This window comes from Onychomys torridus, chromosome X (genome assembly GCF_903995425.1).
Source record: "Onychomys torridus chromosome X, mOncTor1.1, whole genome shotgun sequence".
Lineage (NCBI taxonomy): Eukaryota > Metazoa > Chordata > Mammalia > Rodentia > Cricetidae > Onychomys > Onychomys torridus.
This window is the reverse complement of record NC_050466.1, coordinates 24,020,779-24,042,844: the sequence shown is the minus strand read 5'-3', so window position 1 is coordinate 24,042,844 and position 22,066 is coordinate 24,020,779. Positions and strand designations below refer to the sequence as shown.

Below are 22,066 nucleotides of genomic sequence, written 5' to 3'. Positions count from 1 at the left end.
CTTCTCTTTCAGCCTTTAATATGGGATTCAAGAGACAAATTCAGGTCTTTTGGGTAGCTTTTCCTTCACAGTAATACCAATATAGAGTCAATAAAGCACAGTGGTTAGGAACACAGAGTGCTTAATTTCAAATCCTAGTCTATGCATGATGGATGTTCTTGGAAAAAATGTCTACCTATAAATGGGAATGATAATGTACCTACCTTGTATGGAGGTTGTAAAGATTCAGTGAAGTCAATATGTATAAATCATTTAACTGAGTGTTTGGCTTACAAGTGCTCAATGGAATACTATACTAGTAATAGAAATAATAGTAGAAGTATTTGACCTTGCTTTTTCAATATAGAAAATTGAACTGATAATTTACAGGATGAGAGTAAAAAGAACTAGAAGAAGTTTAGAATTGATATACAAATTGGGCAAAACTTCTGATCTGACCATTTCATGAAAGTGTACCTTTTGCAGAGAGGCAAATATTGGTGGGTGTGTTTGCTGGGCTGTAGCAACCACATGTTCCAGAAACTGATCATAGCTTGCTTTGACCTCCATGGAGGATTTCTTTGGCATAATGCTGATGTGAAGTTCTATATAGATCACTTAGTGGATGACTGTGATAGTCTTTGAATGGTGCCCCAAATCCTTCATTTTCTTTCTATTTTCAAGAACTGATATGCTGATTGTGAAGCTAAGGCTGGAATGTACTGGGACTGCATACACCTGTGTATTTGAAATTTTTAAATCATCTCCCATCTCTTTAAACTTGAGAGATGAAGGCAGTTTATTCAGTGAGTATCCTGCAGTTACTCTAGATGGGCCAATTTTGCAAAAAAAATCAAATAAATATTGGAGTAGATAACAAAGAAGAGTTTATCTAGGCAATATGAGAATGCTATCATGCTCAAACCAAAACAAAATGAAACAGAAGCATCCAAGATAAGTAAAACATCAAAAGAAGTTTTGAAGCTGGGGTTTTCTCAGAAGAAAGCAGTGCCCCATGGATTTTTTTTAATCAAATTTAGTCTGTGAGCCCCTTCACCTACCCAATTTTTGCCATTGTTGTTTGTTTTCATTTTGAATTTTTGGGTTTTTGTTTGTTTCAAGAAATTCAAGTACTAAGCATGTCTATCAGGGTTTTTAGTCTAATATAAACGATTTACCAAAATGATAAACTGGGAGAAATGTGGCAACAAGATTATCTACAGGTTTCCTTTACATACGGTTGTTTTCCAAATTCACTTAAATAGTTTTAACACACTTGAGGCCTACATCTCTCAAGTAAATATATTATCAGTAAACTCTAATACAATAACCTATTATTACAAATATTTGCATTGATGCCTCCAAGTTGACAGTACAAGCCACTTGTATACAAAGCAGAGAATAGCAGGCGCATACCTTCAACTTCAGCATATCCAAATTCTGCTGAAATGTCTGCAAAGAAGCAAATAGGCAGAGTTTTCAGGCGCCTTAAAATAAAAGTCAAGTACCGTGTTCAATGCTATATCGAAACTGTAATTTATCACATAAATAAAACTCCCTCAGCAGTGTCCTCTTTCCACACAAAGGACAATGGCACGTTAGCTCTTATTAAAACTATTAAGCACCCGAGGAAAAGCATCTCCAAAGTTCAGGAAGAGTCACAAAATGCAGAGCTTGCAAACTACTTTTGAACAATGCATTCTACTCGTTTTGCGTGGCATGCTCCATGACCTGAGGTGAACCTGAAGCTATCTAAGACACAGAAATACCTAGCTGATAAATTCAGTGGCTGGTTTCTAGATGTTTTAGGACAGAATCCTAGCATAAGCCAGTTGGCTCCTTTATATTTATGGCCATCCCTTTAAGCATAGCCCCAAATCCCTCTTAACTATAGGAAGGGGAAATATATAAATCAACACTAACCCTTCTTTATCAGTGAAAACACAATTAAAGATGGTGTTCTACATAACAAAAGGGTCATCTAGTCTTGTAAAAGTCAGCATATTTGAAAATGTAAACAAAGGAACATGAAAAGCATTTACCAACAGAGTATATTTGTTGATAGGGCTTATCCTGTGACACTTTCTCTCTTTTTTGGCACATAATTCATTTGATAAATAAATATTTTGAGTCCAAAGCATTTGGAAAGTTTGATACTCAAGTTTGTGGTATGGTTTATTCCAGTAAATGTTGTAAGATTCCAATTTTTAAGGATAAAAGTCAAGCCTACAAAATACAGCTTTCTCTCAGTGTCTACAATGTCCATGTGAAAATAAACTGAAGTACATTCTCATATCCATCTAGTTCACCACTCACTTCATTTGCATTGCCCTAATCCAGGGGAAGACCATTCTGAAGGAATGATTCCAATCTAACAAGGTAACTATTAAGTGGTAATATAAAAGAAATGCAGTAGTAGATACTCAATACATTACTGTTTCCAAACAAAATTCTGAACACATAGAAAACATTGTCGTAGGTCAATCTCATAAACATTAAGTGCAGAGTTATAACTCCAAATGCATGTGGGTAAATCATATAGCCTACTATAAAATTATCCTCAAATATCATAAGAATGAGAAGGTTGTACAGAATAATAGCATTTCAACAATGTCAGAAAAGCTCTAGTTAAAGTCATTCACAACAAAATTCCTAGGATACAAGTTTATTTTTTGTGGAATTTTTTTTTACTTTAACGGCAATTTTAACACCTGTGACTTCAGCACAGCCTAGGACAGCTTGTGTGTGGAAGAAGTCCTCAACTAATAATAGGAAGGCCCATGATAGTTTTTGTTCATCTTTACTATTTCAGCAGCATCTGCTTATTTTATGTCGATGTGATGAAATACCCTCATATAAACAATTTAAAGAGTAAAGATGCTTAATCTTGGTTCACAGTGTAAGACTCAGTACATCATGGCAGGGGGTCAAGGCAGTAGGATAGTTGAGCAGCTAGTTAGTTGCATTATATCCACATTCAGAAGAACCTAACCAATTCATGCATGCTAGTCCCCAGTTAACTTTCTCTTTTCTACCAGTCCTGGAAACCCAAGTCCAGAGAAGTGTTCCACACAACAATGGGACAAGTCTTACCACATCAATTAACATAATTAAGATAATCCCTCACAGATGCTTTTAGAGACCTTTCTCTCAGGATGATTCTAGATTGTGTGAAGTTGACAATTGAGACTAAACATCATAATTGCATAATGTATTCCTCTTCCTTTATTCTTGTACTTGGGTTCATTCTGTAAATATTAATTGAGACCCAGTGAGAAAATAGAAAGTACATAATTATTATAGCACTATTTAATACATGGGATGGGCTGCACAGGTGCTAAACCTATTATGAAAACTACAAATACCTTCAGTAAATGGCTACCTCTTTGCCTGGGAAGGATTTGAGGTTGTTAGAACCTAGAATCTGAGAGTTTTGTTCCATGGAGGTAGGACATAGGCTGTTGAGAAAAGGATACTACCATTCTCACATTAAGAATATACTAATAGCAGCCGGGCGGTGGAGGCACACGCCTTTAATCCCAACACTCGGGAGGCAGAGCCAGGTGGATCTCTGTGAGTTCGAGGCCAGCCTGGGCTATCAAGTGAGTTCCAGGAAAAGGTGCAAAGCTGCACAGAGAAACCCTGTCTTGAAAAACCAAATATATATACTAATAGCGAAATTTGCTACTGGTACCTATAAAAGAGCATGATGACACTGAGCCTCAGACTATGGAAATTAGCTGGAAAGTGCAGCCAGCTATTGCTGCCAAAATGAAGGCCTACTATTGAGGTGATGTTGACAGGAACAGAAAGCAAGCAGGAAGGAACAAGTCCCTTCTCACTGTTTGAGCCTCCCAGCATACCTTATTTTCTGAATTGTCAGAATCTATCAGAAATCTAGCTGGAAAATAGAACATGTAGATAGCGTAGTCTCAAGCCCAGCATCACAAAGCAATGTCTTTAAAAGGGTGAGTTTGGAGCTGTGAGACAGTAACTTAATAACTATCGTGCTGTGCAATGAGGTGTTAGATTTTCATGTCATTGTTGCTGCTGGAGTCACTCAGATATGCTTACAGTTTGGATGAAACATTAATTAGAGTGGACTGTTTGCCACAGAGGATTTCATCATTACTGAATCTGTAAGAAGCTGTTATTAAAAGACTTCAACCAGCGCTGTTGGATGTGTTGTGAGGGTGATTTTGATTCCCCACTCATTAAAACGCAGGTATTCAATATTCATCACCTGGTTTTTGTTGTTGTTGATGTTGTTTTGTTCAGACTCAAGTCTATAATCGGAATGCTTCCTTAAATTATTCTGTGTATGTGCTAAGTGGTCAGGTGGTCAGTCTCTAGAGTTCTGGAAGCATAAGCTTGAGCTGGACCATCTGTTGAGTATGTGTGATTTTGTCTTTCACACAGGGAAGTAGTGGGCAAAACCCGGAAGCACATTAAAGTCCTAATGAAAATATAACCAGTTAAATCCTCCTTCTAAATATTCATTAGGCCATCTGCTGTTATTAATGTCCTTATCATTTGGAAACATAACAGAGTTAAGATGAGAGAGACAACCTGTGGAATTCTAGTCTAACTTGAAAAGAACTTCAGAGAAGAGCAATCATGAGTTGTAATGTTTCCTCTTCCCATTCAGAGCCATGCCCACTTATATCTTCACATCTCCATGGTGAAATTTTTTAATAGTTTCTTCCTGAAATATTACATCAGCAAGAAGGGTTAGCAGTAGCTACAGAAATGAAAACATAATCTCAGAGTGGCTGATCAATGAAATCAGACCATTTCATAAAAGCCATGCACTCATACTTCTGGCCTGTAAATTGCTCTGGGTACCAAAGGGAATTGGAAGCTTGGCCTATCTTTTTGAGCCAATACTGTAATATTAACAACCTGCAACAGACAAGTTTCTGCAACTTCTCAGCAGAAAGCAACCTAAGGATGATTTGGGGGACTTCTCTTTTAGCCCCAGGCTTTTCTGTTCTAGCAAAAACTTGTCTCTCAGGAGGGCAAGAGTTCCATTTCCTGCACAAAGACACATAGTCATCTCCTCACTGAACTATCACAGAACTCACTCTCATCACGTGGCCTCAGGTGATTTTATATTTCCCTAGACTGTTGACTGCTTGATCCTCCTTCAGCCAGTGATGAATATACAATCAGTATTTACTAAATAGATGTAAAATTAAAATAGAGCCTCGAAAGAGAAAACAGTAAAGCTTGCATGTTCCTCTCCCCACTTCTACAAGCACTGAAGGGGTTAATTTCTTTGACTGCAATGATAAAACCCAAGATACAACAGGCACAAATAGTAAATTGGCAAGTAGAATCATGTAAGTAGCATCATGTACAATATGTTCTTCTTACAGTAACAATCAAATTTACAAACAAATTAGCTGTGGAGTCTGAAGGACATTCTGTAGTTTTCACACTGGGCCTTCATCTCCTGCTGATAGATGACTTTGACTGTAAATTGAAAAGTGGAAGTGGTTCAACATTCTGTGTATTCACAAGTGCCATTTCCAAAATTGAGGCTTCAGAAAGGAGATGCCAGAAAGGGTCGGCGGAAACTCAGAGCAATTATGCCTGTTATTAAGATGAGCTAGTGGCAATTACACAGCACACTCATAGGGAATATGGACGTGCTGATTGTTCTTAGGGAGCCTGTATGAACAAACTTTTAGAGCACCCATCAGACTTTGGGTCTCTAGCGGAAGTGGGAATTTTCAGGCTTTCCAAAAGTATACTTTTGGACAGGGATTATGGACCCAGGAGCCATCTTAGAAGAGATACATGCTTTTTCTCTTAATGAGCCTAAATGAAACCCCTATATTAACCGAAGGGCTTCTCTCACTGTTTCTTTCCTCTAGAATAATCATCCCCAAGATTTTTGGTCTCTGGACCCCTTTGCAGTCCTGGAAACTGTTGACATATTCGAAGATATGCTCCCTGAGCCTTAATTGTGTTGTAGGTCTATCAGTTGGAACTGGGCTCCAGATGTCTGAATTTTTTATTGGTTGAAGTTTTCTGTAAATGGCCTTTGTCTGTTGCAATGATAAGTTTCTCTTATGAAGGATGAGAACTATACTTCTCTGGGGAATGGGAAAAATATTTAGAATGTTGTTAGTGATTGTGCTGGTATAGTAAAGTGGCAGCTGTAGATTATTATCCAAGATCTATGACTTTCTAAGTCCTGAAAAGTTGACTAGGTTTGCAGTACCAGGAATGATTTCCCTCTTATTCAATAGGTCTTAAGCCAATTAGGCAGCACTTAGTTACCACTAGGGTTATTGTGCCATAATAGTCATTGTGATTCATTGATACCATAGCTGGGTAGGACTTTTGGTTGCTTCTCTCTTTGGAAGATTACATGGCACATTTTGATACCATGAAAGCTAGTCATCAGGGAAGAGGCTTTGAGGTCAGTTCCAGCTTCAGAGGCCTGTGGGTCCTGTGTCTAAAGTGCATGATGTCTTCAGCAATTGAAACTTACCCTTCCACCTCTGGAGGCACAATTAAGGGTAAGAGTAATAGTGAGAATGTTTTAGGATTCTCTACAACTCTGACCAACAACTCAAAAGAGTACTTTTCATACCTACTGTTTTGTTTTGTTCTTTCTTTTAATGGTCTTTGGTCCTTGGAGGGAACATTGCTAGCCTAAATGGGAAATTTTCATTTAAACTGTAAATGTATATTTGTACAATTAGTTACATGTATTATAGGTATTTTTAGGTAGACTGTTAATAGTATGATTCCTCATAACTTTCAGACATCCTTACTGTTTTTTTAACCCTCCTTCCTTGATCTTCTGTATTTATTTCTCTCCTTCCGCTGAATCAATCCCCTCCCATTTTTCCTACTTCTCCTATTGGATCACTCACACCCTGCTAGTCCCCTCACCATTGCAAAGAGCTTTTCTTTGCATTAGTTTTATCATGTCAGCTTTGAAGCTAAGAGCATGGTCGTTGCTTATTGTTTTTGTTTGCCAAAGGTTAGTTTTAGGGATTTGTTGGCTTTTCTTTTGTTGTATAATGCATGCTGGCCTCAACTCTCAGTTACTCTAGGTCTCTGAATGTTGAAAATACAGATGCATGCCATCACACCTGGATTTTAGCATGACTTTTTAAACTAAAGGCATACAAGCTTCAAGTATCCTTTAGAAAACTCAACTGTAAACTCATGACCAAGTATATAACAGCAAATTGCTTTATTAATAATTTTGATCTCAAAGACTTCCTAAAAGAATTCCAGACAATCTCCTAAGTCCCTAAATCAAACTGAGAATCCCATATTTTGTTAATTCTAAGATATAATGGACATAAGTTTGATAGCTTTGAGAGTTGTTCCTAACTCTTCAGTTAAACATATGCATTGATTGTAAGACATGATTACCAGAAAAGTGAAAATATGAAATTAGTAGCAACTTTCACTAACATCAGTCAGCATCTGTGAACCAGATTAGGGACAAAAACATATTTATAAAACAGTCCTTTTTAGTGTCTATTTGCATGTTATAATTTATATATAATTTTGTGGACTGAAATGATTACTGGCAATAAAGCACTGGTGTTTTCACTCAACAAACATTTGACAAGTGTAATTCTAGATACATTATAAAATAAATGGGTCTTCATCATTACCCTTTTGCACTCATAGACCTGGTAGAAGACGTAGGCATCCAAACAAGTATTCCTAGTATAACACAAAAACACTAAATATGATTGAGAGTCACATGGATCTGGAAAAACTGCTAAATTGCTTGAAGATGGAGCCACAGGTATTCAATAATACTTGAAGTTTATCATTAAGTTGGAGCAATTTTCCATCCTTTCAATTAAGGGCTGTCCTACATAATGGCTAGAATTGGAGCTTATTGTGTTAATTAAAATAAGAGAACCCAAAAATATAGATACTGCATGGTCTTAATCATATAAAAATGTTGATCTCACACAAGTTGAAAGTAGAATAGAGTTTACCAGAGGCTGAGGAAAACAGTTGGGGAAGGAGGGATAGCAAAAGGCTGATAAATGGGGAGGGGGGTTAAGGAACAATTGAAAAGGAACAAATTATTCTGGTGTACTAGTTACAATTCAGTAACCATAGGCAACAATTAAGCAACCATATATTTCAAAAGGCTAGAAGTCAGTATTTGAAAGTTTATACCACAGAAAAAGAAAAAGTTCTTGAGGAGATAAATATATTTAATCTGATTTAAACATTATAGAATATATATATATATATATATCAAAACTTTACAAAGTACTTTACTAATATGAACAATTTTTAGGATTTTTTAAAAAGTTTATTTACTTATTTATTTATTATGTATACAGTATTCTGCCTACATGCCAGAACCAGATTGAATTATAGATGGTTGTAAGCCACCATGAGGATGCTGAGAATTGAACTCAGGTCCTCTGGAAGAGCAGGCAATGTCCTTAACCTCTGAGTCATCTCTCCAGCCCCCCAGAGTTTTTTATATACCAGTTAAAAGAAACAATTCTAAAAGACTGCCATTATTGTATTTCACACATTGACCAAAATATTAATTTATTTCAATTTAATTTACCTTAATTTTGTAAATACAGGTGATTTCTTCCAAGAGGAAACACTAGAAATTTGTTAGACCAGTGTATCTATAAAGGTATAATCAGTAGCTCCAGTCAAAATGAAAATATAACAACTAGAGCATCATATTCATTTTTATTATATTACATTGAGAATAACAGAAACCCTCAAAAAACACAGATGCAAACAAGATAGCAAGCAGAATAGATGCATTTTTCAGGATTGAGGTGGAAGATTCACAGATTCATCCAGGATCCAAGCTCCTGCAATTACTACTGACTGAGCACATAACTTCCATTTCTGAGGTGGGTAAGACCAAAGCACTGGGCCATGCCTTAAGCAAAGAGCTGTGACATGTGCAGAGAACACTCTGGCCAGAGGAAACCTGACTGATATGCTCCAAACCAAAAGATGATGACATGCAGCCCAGAGCCAACCAAGAATCGCCAGAGCAGCTAGGAGCAAAGCCTGCCAAAAAGCCAAATATATAAACCTCAGCCCTTTTTTTTTAATAAACGAGATTGCTCACAACCTCCCAGAGTCTGTGTCACTGACTCTTCATCTACCCACCCCCTGCCCCTGGGATCAGAGACAGCAAGACCCCAGTGGCAGAGCCAGCAACACATTTCAAAGCCATGCCATGGTCCAAATTGTCTGCCAAAACTTTCATCATTCATGTATCCCAAAGACAGCTAAGATCATAGAAAGATTCTTCCAGGTCAGTTAGCTCTCTGTTGAGCAATCTTTATTACATACACTTGTAGCTCTGGATGATTCCACACTTCTTCTTACATTGTACTACCTGGAACTTTATCATATGGACACAGCTAACTGCAAATGAAGTATTGTTCTAAATAGTAAAGTGTATTATATAATAATGGAGGTTGGCCATTAAGGAGGAAAAATTGAATCAATTATGGAGTAGGCCTACAACTGGAGGTTTCTGACACAGGAATATCAATAGGCACACATTTGAAAATTTATACTGATCTAATCTGAGCATCTTCAAATTAAAAAAGGGAGAAATGCTACCTAGATAAATTTTGGTCTTCCCATATTGCTAAAAAAAAATGACACTTACAAGAACAATGTCCATAAATGAGCTTGCTTATAAAGGTGTAAATTATTAGAAGATGAAATATGCCAAGACTACTTGGGAGATCTTGTTCCTTTTGTGTAGGGTCTGGGGAACACTTTGTTTTGCTTTCTTTCCCTCACTTCAAAATTAACTTAAGAACATTGAGGTATATACAGTTTAGGCTATGTGCTCTGTAGTAGACTAGTTCTAAAGATCAGCCTAATAGTAAGTTAGGATTAGGTTGACACTACCTATTCATTTTTAATGAATGCTGCAACTTAAACTTCCATTTTCTCAAGGGCTCTCATTGGACAGCCATGGAGACAGACTATGTGGATGCTTTTGAGACAAAAGTTAAGAGGTTCTTCAAAGTGTCCAGCCATTATGAGGAGCTAAAGAGTGTGGATCTGAGATAACATAAAATAATTTACTTGTTGACAAGGCCATGGATTCTTGATAAATTTCACTTTCTAATAACTTCTACTCTTTAAAAGCACAATCAATAGGGGCCATCACTCTCAAAGGTGTCATAATGCTTTCCAAGTGAAAAAAAAATACTTTCTCCAGGCAGCATTTCCCTTCTTTTATAAAATTTAAGATGCTTAGATAACATTGGTGTCAAGAAATGAGAATGCCATTTGAAAACTGACAAAAAGTAATTCTAACAATCTGAGGTTGTCAGCTTTTAGAAGCATGGGGACATCTCACATGGTGCTGGCAGAACACCTGGTATAGAGCATTCAGTCCAATCACTCCATTGTCCCCAGGGCTGGCATACCTCAAAGGAGATAATCATACACTTCCTGAAAAGTCCTACTGAAGAAGCCTCAGAGCCCAAAGTCAAGCAGTCACTTGTTAAATGAGCCATAAAGCTCTGAGTAGACTAAAGGAGGGAGATCAGAAGTAATGTCTAGGATGCGAGGCAGTACCTTCTGCAAAATAGCTAGTTTTCTCTCACCCAGTGTAACTTTGGGAAAAGAACATGTTAGCAATTGGTGGTGATTGTAGAATACTGTAATAGTCACATTTTATCTTTGAGGCATTTCCACCATAGTTAATTTCTTAAAGTGACTGCAAGGGGAAAGTAATAATTGATTGCTCTATGCCACTAGCAACCCCTTGTACTTACAGAAAAATAAAGCAAATGATGTCAGCAAAAGACTATAATCTCAATGAGGGGGGTAATCCACTCTCTTCATTAGAACTGGTTTCTTAATTTGTGGCATAGTGTAGAAGGTGGAACTAATAGACTTTTAATTGACAGAGAAAGGAAATCAATTTAACATGTTCTGTGCTTGATACTGGGCCAAGAGTCCTTTATAGATAACAAGTAATAAACCAAACTATTAGCTAGGGAATTGGCTAACAAATGTATGTGAGATAATACATCCCAATATAAGTTAAAGATTTCTTGGAGGTTTTATTGTTTAGAAATATCCCTGAGGAACACAGCAAACAAATGAGTGTCTGGTGACATAGAATCATTGAAAATCTTTAAAGAGTATGACCATGTTCTTAAACTTAAGAGTTCATAGGATGTCTAGGGAAGCGAGTATTGCAATAGTTGGACAAGAAGATTCACGGGCAGAGGTGGGTTTCTGAAACCACTGTACAACTTGTCCTCAGATCTAGATTAGATATTCTATTCAGACCTCTTTCTATGTATTGGACACTCTGGTGATAAAAAAATGTTGGTTTTCATTGAATTCTTATAATTTTTGGAAGGTATTATTTGACTTAACTTTTATGTGAGAAGACTGAAATGCTTATATGTTAGTTGATTCTCTAAAGTCACAGCAATAGCAAGTCCTAGCATTTAAAATTTTGATCCAGGAGCAGAGACTGAGCTCCTAATCACTTCACTCTACTACATCTGAGCATTTCTTCCAAGGAGAAAGTACATGACTTTTGCCAAATTCTCATACATTCTTCTGAATCTGAATGAGAAGCAATATTACAGACTCCAAGTGCCAGGAGATAGGGGCCTTATGGTTGGATGGGAGAACAAATTAATGGATGAAGGGAATGATGGATGTGTGGTCTCTGTATTGATTATCCTGTAGCTAGTCTCTTTATCCCCAATCTGTCCCTCAAACTTCACCCTAAATAATGTTTCTGAAATAGTAAACTGACCTTGTCAGCTATCCACTTTAAAGATCATCATTGTCTCTTCGCCATCTACAACTTAAGGCTAAAAGTCTTAGAATACATACTAAATACTAAAGCTTAGTCCAATAGTTCACAACAAAGGATGATTTTGTTTTGTAGGGAATATATATTTTTGCTATTATTAATGGCAGTAAAGATGCTACTGACATCTATGGAACAATGATGCTAAATACCCTACCAATGCATGGTGCTGACCCCAACTAAAAAAATGTCTCTCATTAGAAACCTGGACCTATCCTTTTACAAACATATAGAGTGCCATTTACCAATAATAGCTGCCCTGTATTATAGCTAAGAAACCCCAGTCCATAGTCCCCACACTCCCTATAATTTCATGCTTCTTTATTTTATTCATCTCCCCTCTGCTGAGATCATTCTTAATTCTTGGTGCCTTTGTTCTTTCTTTCAAGTTAATTCTAATTTTCACTTCCAAGAATCTTGCTTGAACTCCCACTTCTGTGGACCCATATCATTCCCAGCATGCATTTACAATGGCATTTACCTGTGCTATACTGAATGACATATTTCTGTATCTGCCTTCCATCTCTTAACTATGAGCTGAAGAAGGGCAGAAACATAGGAAATTGGCAATAGAAATCATTGTTCTTAGATAATTATTTTCTGAAGTATATAAAGTGCTAATCCATACTAACTACCTGATACCTATGAAGGACTCAATAAATAGTACTTTTATTAATGACCCATATTAGTGCTTTTCCAGTTTTGTAAATGCTATAGATGAAGACCAATTCAAAGAAATGGGTAGCACATATTCATATCTAAGAAATAGGTCAATTTAAGGAAAAATATTAAGCCAACTGTAATATTGTTGGCACAGGCGTGAACCAAAATTCATGAAAAATCTTATACAGAAAACTGAAGTTTGAGAAAGTGTTGAAAGGGAACTACATTGACTGGACTGGGTTTCTCTAGCTTTAAACATCCACGCCCATGCAATCATTATTAATACCACCTAGCACCCCCTACCATGTGCTAGGCACTAGGTTGAGCACCACAGGTCACCACATATAATATGGTGATAAGTATATTACTATATGATAAGTGAAAATTAAATATTTCATGTATATGCACATGCACACACACACACACACACACACACACACACACACACACACACACGATCACTAACCTATTTTCCTTGCTATAGATGAGAAAATCAGAGCTGCATAAATATAATCTAGTTTTCGTACTATTACACAGAACTAAGGGAGGGAACCCTGAGTCAAACTGTTAGAGGGAAGCCAAGTATATAACTGACAGTCTATGTCCTCTTCACTGTTCAGTGAGTCCTGTAACTGAGGGCATTTTGAACTGCATATAATCAAAGGGCTCATGTTTAGAATTTGCTTTTACATACAGGTTTTTCTCTATAGGATGCTGCTGTCTTCTACACTGATACTGAGGTCAAAATTAGCTAGAACTTTAAGCTAAGCGTGGGACTGGTTGACCTGAGAGTCAACTCCCTTCAAGGCAAGTTTTCAATTAGCAAAGGAAGATGGTGCTTTCAAGTGCAGACATGCCAGCCAAGGGCTCCTTCCTGCTCAGGGTTATTTCTCAGGGAAGGTTGTTGAGGGATGGGTACATTCCACCAGCTGGAGGCTATGCCAGTGACCTTTAATGCTAGGTTAGCTTAAACACGTTTGGACATTTGGAAAAAATTAGTATATTTTTACAAGGTGGGGCAAGTACCGCACATTAGACCTAATGGTTTGCCTGTAGGCTGGGTCAAGTAAGCAGAGTCAACAGGGCCTTTGCTGCTGCTCTTGGGTCTCTTTTGATCCCACTCTAAAAGAAAATACTTTCTTCTACCACCACATACAACCCCCCACTTAAAAAAAAAACAGTTGTACAAATGACATCAGCTTCTGGAAGTTAGCCTTAGATCCATCTCAGTAGCATAGAGTTCTGAAATCTCTCCACAACTAATAGATGCTCATTCCAGCAGCCAGAACAGCTCAAAATCATCACTACATATGTTCGGTTGGGGTGGAAATGCTGTGCTTCTACTGTATGAGTATAAAGCTCTAGCTCCTTGAAAAATTTACCTGGAAATGGACGTATTTACCATAAGAATGACATAAAAGGAGCTGACAACCTAAAAGCGGTGAAAAGGGCCATCCTCTAAAACGACAGCCCCTGGACTACTAAGTAGGCACACATCTTTCATCTGAGCAGATCTCATAGACAAGCTGCCCTGCTGAATCAAGTGGGAATTAAAGGGATTCTGTGTAGTTGGCATAGAAAATGTCTCAAAAGCACAAAGGCCACTTTAGTCACAGAAAACTGCCAGAGGGTAGCTCATTTGATGGGAAAGAAAACAAACAGACACAACATCTGGTGTATTTTTGAGGCAATATTAAATCTAATAAACATGACACCAATAGTATCGGCTCAAATCAGGTTGAGAGAGTTGGAGAATTTCACCACCAGCCTTTATCTCAGAGGCAGCCTTGATAGCTGAGAACAGAGTCTAAAATATGTTCCTTCCCTAGCTTCTGCCAGGTGTGTGCCATTCCCCGGCCTCTGCCCTGGCTTTGGCTCCCAGAGTGGGGATAATTAGAACGTCATTTCAGCCAGCTTTGTTTTTTCTGGGTCACTGACTTCAGACTCGATCAAAATAGGAGTGTTGTACTGAAATAAATTCAATTCCTCTTCCTCAGCCATCCCTGACTTATTTCCTAAGGGACGGTGTTCCATAGGACTAGAGCACGCAGACAGCTTCTGTACAAGTTTGCTAGTGTATATAGAGGTCGAAGGTGCGGACACAGGGTGAAGGAAGAATCACCCCTCCATAGTAGCAGAAGGCAGCAACAGCAGTGGCAGCAGGAGCTCACTGTCTCTCTGTGGCAGCACACTGACATGCAAAGGCCTCAGACAGACATGCTGAGGAACACATCGACACAAACTGTTCTGGGAGCTGTTGATGCTGGTGTTTAATGTTTATCCAATGGCCTCAGTCTGAAAGGCTTTGTAGAACATGCATAATACAAGCTGAGCTTTATACCCCATTAGCACTCAAACTCCTAGCTGCCCAGAGGCATATGGTACTGACCAGGGAAGGCCAGCATTTGTAGAGGTGGAAGTAGAGGGCACATAGAGATGTAGGGACACAATGAGGTTGCTAGGCATTTGGGAGACACTCAGACATGGGAGCAGAGGGCCTCCTGTGGTAATAATAAGGGGAAGCCAAAGGCACCCTTGTTTTCCTCACAGCACCGGTTGCCCACGCTTATAGTGCACAAGTGAAAATTAAGTTCTCATCTCAGACATCAGATCGGGCCTTTTTCCACTTCACTGATCACTGTCCACAAGGTCTCTTTCAGCTGAGGAAGCAGTGGGTCTCAAACTGCAGTGACAGTCCATATCTACTTGACAAACTTCCAGATTCCACGAGAAAGATACAGATGTCCATTGGCTTTCACTCAAAGCTAAAAAGAATAGTTATATTACTTTCACTATTTTAGTCCTAATTAGGACATTTTTTTCTGCCTTTTGGTAGTAATGACTGGTGATGTAAGGGGTGCAACATGGAGCACAGCTTTCTGAGAAGTGTCTAGGGATGAATAGTCACTATTAGGAAGTGTCAGGGCAGGCAGTGAGCCAATTCATATCCAGAAAGTACAGTGAAATCATGTTTAGTTTGTGTATCCCGCTAGCAAAGCACTTGGACAGGCACACTAGACACATGTACACATGACCGCATGCGTGGGTCTTTTTTGTTTTGGTTTGGTTTGGTTTGGTTTTTGTCTCTCTGTATTCTAAATGCCTTCCATTGCCTTCCTAGTTTATATATCATAATTCCTTACCTAGCCCACCCCAGAAGCCTAACTGGCTACCTAATCTCACCTCTGCCTTCCACACTGTCTAAACAGCAGCCAATACAAACCCAAATATGACTATGCCATACTCCTACTTAAAGCCGTTTAGTGGCTACCCCCAGCCACAAGAACAAAACTGACTGTGTGCTTCCTTTCACTACCTGTTAATATTTGTTTGGCAGAGATGCCATAATAAAATAGCAAAGATTAGGTGTCTTCAATAAAAAAAAATTATTTTCTCAAATCTTTGGCCTCTGGAAACCAAAGACACAGATGTTGGTTTCTCCTGAGACCTTTCATTTTTACATTCAGATGGCCATCTTCTTGCTATATCCACATATAGACAACCTCTAAGTGTGTGCATTCCTAACATCTCCATTATAATCACACTTACAGTTTGGATTAAGGATCCACCCTTACAATCTTAACTACCTTAATTTATTGTTTAAATATCTGAGCTCCAAACACAGTCACATTGAAGGTTAGGACCACAAGATATAAATTTGAAAAGGACAAGATTTACTCTGTAATGTCTAGTCACTGTCTACCTCCTGATTTGTATCACTTATTATTTCCACACCCTGGAACTATATTGACTTTACTGCAATGTTTATTGTACCTACGATGTGTCATGCCATCTCTGATGTTTAGGCTTTTACCCAAATTGTCCTTGGACTCACACCTCTTACTGATCACTTCACCCTTGGCTTACATACCATCTTGTCTGTTAATATCCTGACTCCACATCTATGTGAAATTCTCTCATACCCTTTCTATTGTGTCCTCCTCACAACATGGAGAGCAATTGCTAAGAGTTCTTTCAAGGGATCTACTACACCAAAAAGTTACTTGAGGGCATAGGTTTATGTCATGGAAAAATTTGTTTTAATCCCTAAAGCTTAGCACAAGACTTAGTCCAGAGAGTGTTCTCAGCAAACATTCAGGAAAATCACAAACCTACTTGCTTCTTTGTCAAGATAGAGGACCAAAAAAGTAAATGACACCTAGCTAAGTGAGAACTATGTTCCCACCTAGGACTCCAAATCAAAAGCTATAGGACTATACTCAGCATAATATGCAAGATGGATATTGGCTCTATGCTAATAGCAGGGCCTGTCCAAAAAAAATCTGTTGATTGAGTAAAATCTGGTTTCTGCATCACTTTATTTCCCCAAAAATCTTTAGTATTTTGTGTTTCTAAGCATAACAAGAAAATAAAAGGGCTGTGTGTGTGTGTGTGTGTGTGTGTGTGTGTGTGTGTGTTGATCTAGAAGACCTACAGCAAAAGCCTTCAGAATCATCTATCAGATTTGTAAAAAGACAGATGGTTGGGTTCCCATTCTCAGGGATTATGATACAATGAGTTTAGGATGGAGCCTCAAAATTTGCATTTCGAATCATTTCCCAAGTGATGCTATGGTTGTTGGTCCAGAGACCACACTGTGAAAACCACTTATCTAGAAATATGCTTAGCAGGCTATGTGATTATCTATCCATTCCTTATTACTAGACAGCATCAATGTTGCTGAAATCAGTAATAGTATAGAAACAATAAGCTATTTATTACTTTTAAGGTAAAATTGTCTCTAGAAAGATGTGGTAACTTAGTGATGTGTGTTCTGTTCTTTTTGTAGGTGCGATTAGAGTGGCCAACAGACCTTACAGTCAATCCCATGGACAACTCATTGTATGTCCTGGATAACAACATCGTGCTGCAAATTTCTGAGAACAGGCGTGTGCGGATCATTGCAGGGCGTCCCATTCACTGCCAGGTGCCCGGCATCGATCATTTCTTGGTCAGCAAAGTAGCAATTCACTCCACTCTGGAGTCAGCCAGAGCCATCAGCGTCTCCCACAGCGGGCTGCTCTTCATCGCAGAAACAGACGAAAGGAAAGTGAACCGCATTCAGCAAGTGACCACCAATGGGGAGATCTCCATCATAGCCGGTGCCCCCACTGACTGCGACTGCAAAATTGATCCCAACTGTGACTGTTTTTCAGGTATGACCTTTTTAGCAATTCACCAGCTCCCCCTCTCTGTTTTCAAAAGCAAAACCTGAATCAGAAAAGCCTAAAGGAAAACAAAAGGAATTCGTATAAACAATTGTGTAAGCTAGTGGAGAAAGCAATGTATTGGGAGTTCGTTCTGACAGCTGACTGAGTGACCCAGAAAAGCCCCAAAACCTTTGCACAATTCATCTGCCTTACCTGTTACATAGAGATGAGTGTATTTCTCCATCATGTCTCCTTGCTGTTACATAGACATGAGTGTATTTCTCCATCATGTCACCTTACCTGTTACATAGAGATGAGTGTATTTCTCCATCATGTCACCTTGCTGTTACATAGAGATGAGTGTATTTCTCCATCATGTCACCTTACCTGTCACATAGAGATGAGTGTATTTCTCCATCATGTCACCTTACCTGTTACATAGAGATGAGTGTATTTCTCCATCATGTCACCTTACCTGTTACATAGAGATGAGTGTATTTCTCCATCATGTCACCTTACCTGTTACACAGAGATGAGTGTATTTCTCCATCATGTCACCTTGCTGTTACATAGAGATGAGTGTATTTCTCCATCATGTCACCTTGCTGTTACATAGAGATGAGTGTATTTCTCCATCATGTCACCTTGCTGTTCTTAGGATAAATAGATGTAATAACTTTTCAGATTCTCAAAAAGTTAACATCATACAAATTTAAGATCATGCCATTATTTGTGCTTTAGAGATAGAAAAGTAGGTTTAAAAACATATTTACTGATTTTATTAAGAAAAAAATACTCACCCTGAGCGACGGCTTTCAAGATTAAAAGCATGCTCTATTAAACATTTGAAAGGACCCCAAGTAGACTGCTTTGAGAATGCACAGGCAAAATTAAATTCCACAATGGCAAATTCTTATGGCAACAGTCTCCTGCATTACTTGATTTTAAAAGCTCTGAAATTCCATAAACAGCAGTGCCCTTTTAGCTGAAATGGGAGAGGATAAGAAGAGCTTTCCACAAACATGGAATAGTTATTCTGGATATCAAACAGAATTCTAAATGTCAACTATTCTGTTCATGTCTAAGAAATGGAAATCCTTCCATGCTACATGCAGACCTATTAAGCTACTCATCTAGGATTGAATTGCCCTCATAAGTTTTGTGTTTCATTGAGCCAGGGGAATCCAGAATCAGCAAGTTGGTCAATGTGAGTTTGTTCAATATTTCCAGTAGTTTCCTGGACAATGAAATTTATAGATGTTTTGGTAATTTATGTCCTTCATTCAAGGTAGATCTAATGTTTATCCCAGTTACCAGCTTTGATATTTGGAGTCATTGTTAGACTTACAGACTTGGTATATTTTGACAGTGGAATGATGGAAATGAATAGAAGAAATGACCTCTCAACACAGTAGGACTTGAGGAGTCAAAAACAGATCCTGCAAGAAGCAGTAGCATGAGACTTAAGGACTGGCAGGCAAATTTTGTGTGGCTATCATTGTTTGTTCTTCTTGTATCTTGCAATACAATAGATTCCAAACAGCATGATTTATGAATTCACAAAATTGGTGTAACTGAGATAATTATATCTTACTATTCATCTTTAGTGGTACTGACTCAAGAATTACAATCTTCTGTGTAATGGGTTTCAAAATTATCAGGGGGTATGCAAAGAATGATGGTTCCCTGGTTGTTTTTGGTTTTTTTTTAATGATTTTTGATGTGTGTTGCTTTAAATCTAAGGTATGTACACTCAAATTCTTTTGGGGCCAATTATTAAAATTGGGTATTCTCCCATAGGTGATGGTGGCTATGCTAAAGATGCAAAGATGAAGGCCCCTTCCTCACTAGCAGTGTCACCTGATGGTACCCTCTATGTAGCAGACCTTGGCAACGTTCGAATTCGAACCATCAGCAGGAACCAAGCCCACCTGAATGATATGAACCTTTATGAGATTGCCTCACCTGCTGACCAAGAACTCTACCAGTTCACTGTCAATGGAACCCACCTACATACCATGAACTTGATAACAAGGGACTATGTCTATAACTTCACCTACAATGCTGAAGGTGATTTGGGCGCAATCACTAGCAGCAATGGCAATTCAGTGCATATTCGCCGGGATGCAGGTGGGATGCCCCTGTGGCTTGTGGTGCCTGGCGGGCAAGTCTACTGGCTGACCATAAGCAGCAATGGAGTCCTGAAAAGAGTGTCAGCCCAAGGCTACAATTTGGCCTTGATGACCTACCCAGGAAACACAGGACTTCTAGCAACAAAAAGTAATGAAAATGGATGGACAACGGTTTATGAGTAAGTTTCTAATTTCCAACTCAGCCTTTGTTAGGTTTTTAGTTGAAACAGAATTACAGTAAGAACATAGTTTAGTAATTGATGGCTGTTGCATGCTATTTTCTCCTAACAATCACAGTTAAAAAAATAAAAAGTAAGTAGACAAGAAGAAAATTTTACCCAAATCCTAGGGTGGGACCCATTCTGCCTAAGCAGTTTGTAGAGCATAATGCTTAAAGTATAGTATAACACTGCAGGAAACAGAAAAGAGGTATAAGTACACACACACACACACACACACACACACACACACACACACAAATGTATAGCATCCCTGGGAAGACAAGGTAAAATTGCATCTAAATAACAAAACTAAAGCAGTAAAGAAGCAGTGTGATTTAAAAAGTATTTACTGAGCTCTGTGCGCTTTAATGGATGAATAAACAAGTCTGTGCCCAGCTCAACTCAGTATTCGTTGCTATGAGAGATAAGGGTGAAGTTAGAATGGAAGAAGTGGACCTTGAAAGGCAAATGTAAAATTCCACAGAGCACATGCTGACTAGCAGCTCTGAGGCCCTGACTGCTTCTGTGAAATGTGGAGCCAAGTGCTTCAGTACAACCTCAGGCTTCCTTGGTGTCCTTGCACAAGTGGAACCTAGCATGTAGTGGCAGTTACAGACTAGTTAATTCTGTTATAACTTCATTTCACTGGGAACCAGCACCAAGTGTGGCTGACAGCAAGCTACTAGGAAGTGCCATGACATGGAAATAAAGACCATGGCCCTTACCTTGTTTCCAAGACAATCCACTCAGCACACCACACTGTCAGCCCTCAGGAAGCACTTTCTCCACAAAGGAAACTGCTTAGTTTCTAACAGTATACTGAGTGAGGAAAATCCCTAGAGTCAGAACTCAGAAACTCGGATGACAGTCAAGTTGAAGGCTTTAAACCATCAAAAAGTGGAGATACTAAGTGTGATGAGTTTCAGTTGTGACTATTCTTGTGCAGCTGTAGAAAATATGAAGAGAATATGTCCAGGCCCACAAAAGCCTAAGGAAAGGACAAAGCAACTGTCCTTCAAATTTTGGAGCGTTTCCCAAAGAAATGCCATTTATACAAAAGACCTGAACAGCTACTTGGATTTCACTTGGAGAAATGTATTCAGTAGTCTCTAGTGCAGGATTTCCTCTGTTTTTGTTTGTTTGTTTTGTTTTTTTACGTTCTCTTGCACCTAAATAAGAGTAACAAAAGGTACTGTTCTCTAGGATCTACTTAGTGCTAGATACTGTGCTAGGTAATTATTATACATTGTTCTATTTGGCTCTCTTTGTAACAATGTGACATAGGTGACCCTAATACTCCCATTTTATAGATAAGCAACTAAGGCACAAATGGAGTTCAGTGGCCTGATTCACCAGCCGTCCAGAACTCAAATACTAATAAGCTATAGCAAGAAGCAATAGTTTCAAATAGTCTTTCTTTAGTTTCTTGAAACTTGCCTGCTGAATTCAGTCCTCCCAAAATTAATAGTTGACAAGTTAGCTAGTTTTCAGAACAACCAGGTAAACTATCCCCTTTTCATTTGTTCACTTCTTATTTGTTGAGTATTTGCTATATACTACAAATGTTCCAGGCATGTCTAACCTTTGACCCTGAGGCAGAAGAATGTCACCTATCAAGTTCACATAAAAACTATGAAATCAACTTAAAAAACAAGTCACAAAAAATGGCATAGTGGGTTAAAGAATTTCATGATTCTGTATTGGCCTTCATTCATAACTATACTGAGGTGCATGCAGCCTGTAGAACACAGGCTGCACATGCCCATTAGGTGTGGTGATATAACCATTAACAAAAAAGAGAAAGTTTTATATATTTGTAGTGCTTACATTGTACTGGAGGACAATTAGTTGCATAGAATTTCAAATAGTGATGTTAAATGAAGAATATATATGTGAATATGGCATGAGATGTATTAATAATCTTGAGCTAGTAAGATGGCTCAGCAGGTAATGGTGCTTGCCTCCGAGTCTGATAACTTGAGTTTGATCCCAGGGACCCACATGGTGGAAGAAGAGAACTGACTCCCACAAGTTGTAAGTTATTCTCTGACTCCCCCCACTTTGTGGTATGGCACA

The 22,066-nt window shown here is 38.4% G+C and overlaps 1 protein-coding gene across 1 annotated transcript in view; it reads left to right on the top strand.

Annotated features, from left to right (window-relative positions):
- Tenm1 (teneurin transmembrane protein 1) overlaps window positions 1-22,066 on the top strand; it is an 811,545-nt gene that overhangs the window by 750,781 nt on the left and 38,698 nt on the right. Inside the window, exons 27-28 of the mRNA XM_036174144.1 lie at window positions 17,277-17,643; window positions 19,438-19,948. Coding sequence (XP_036030037.1) covers window positions 17,277-17,643; window positions 19,438-19,948 — 878 coding nt within the window. The remainder of the gene's footprint in view (window positions 1-17,276; window positions 17,644-19,437; window positions 19,949-22,066) is intronic.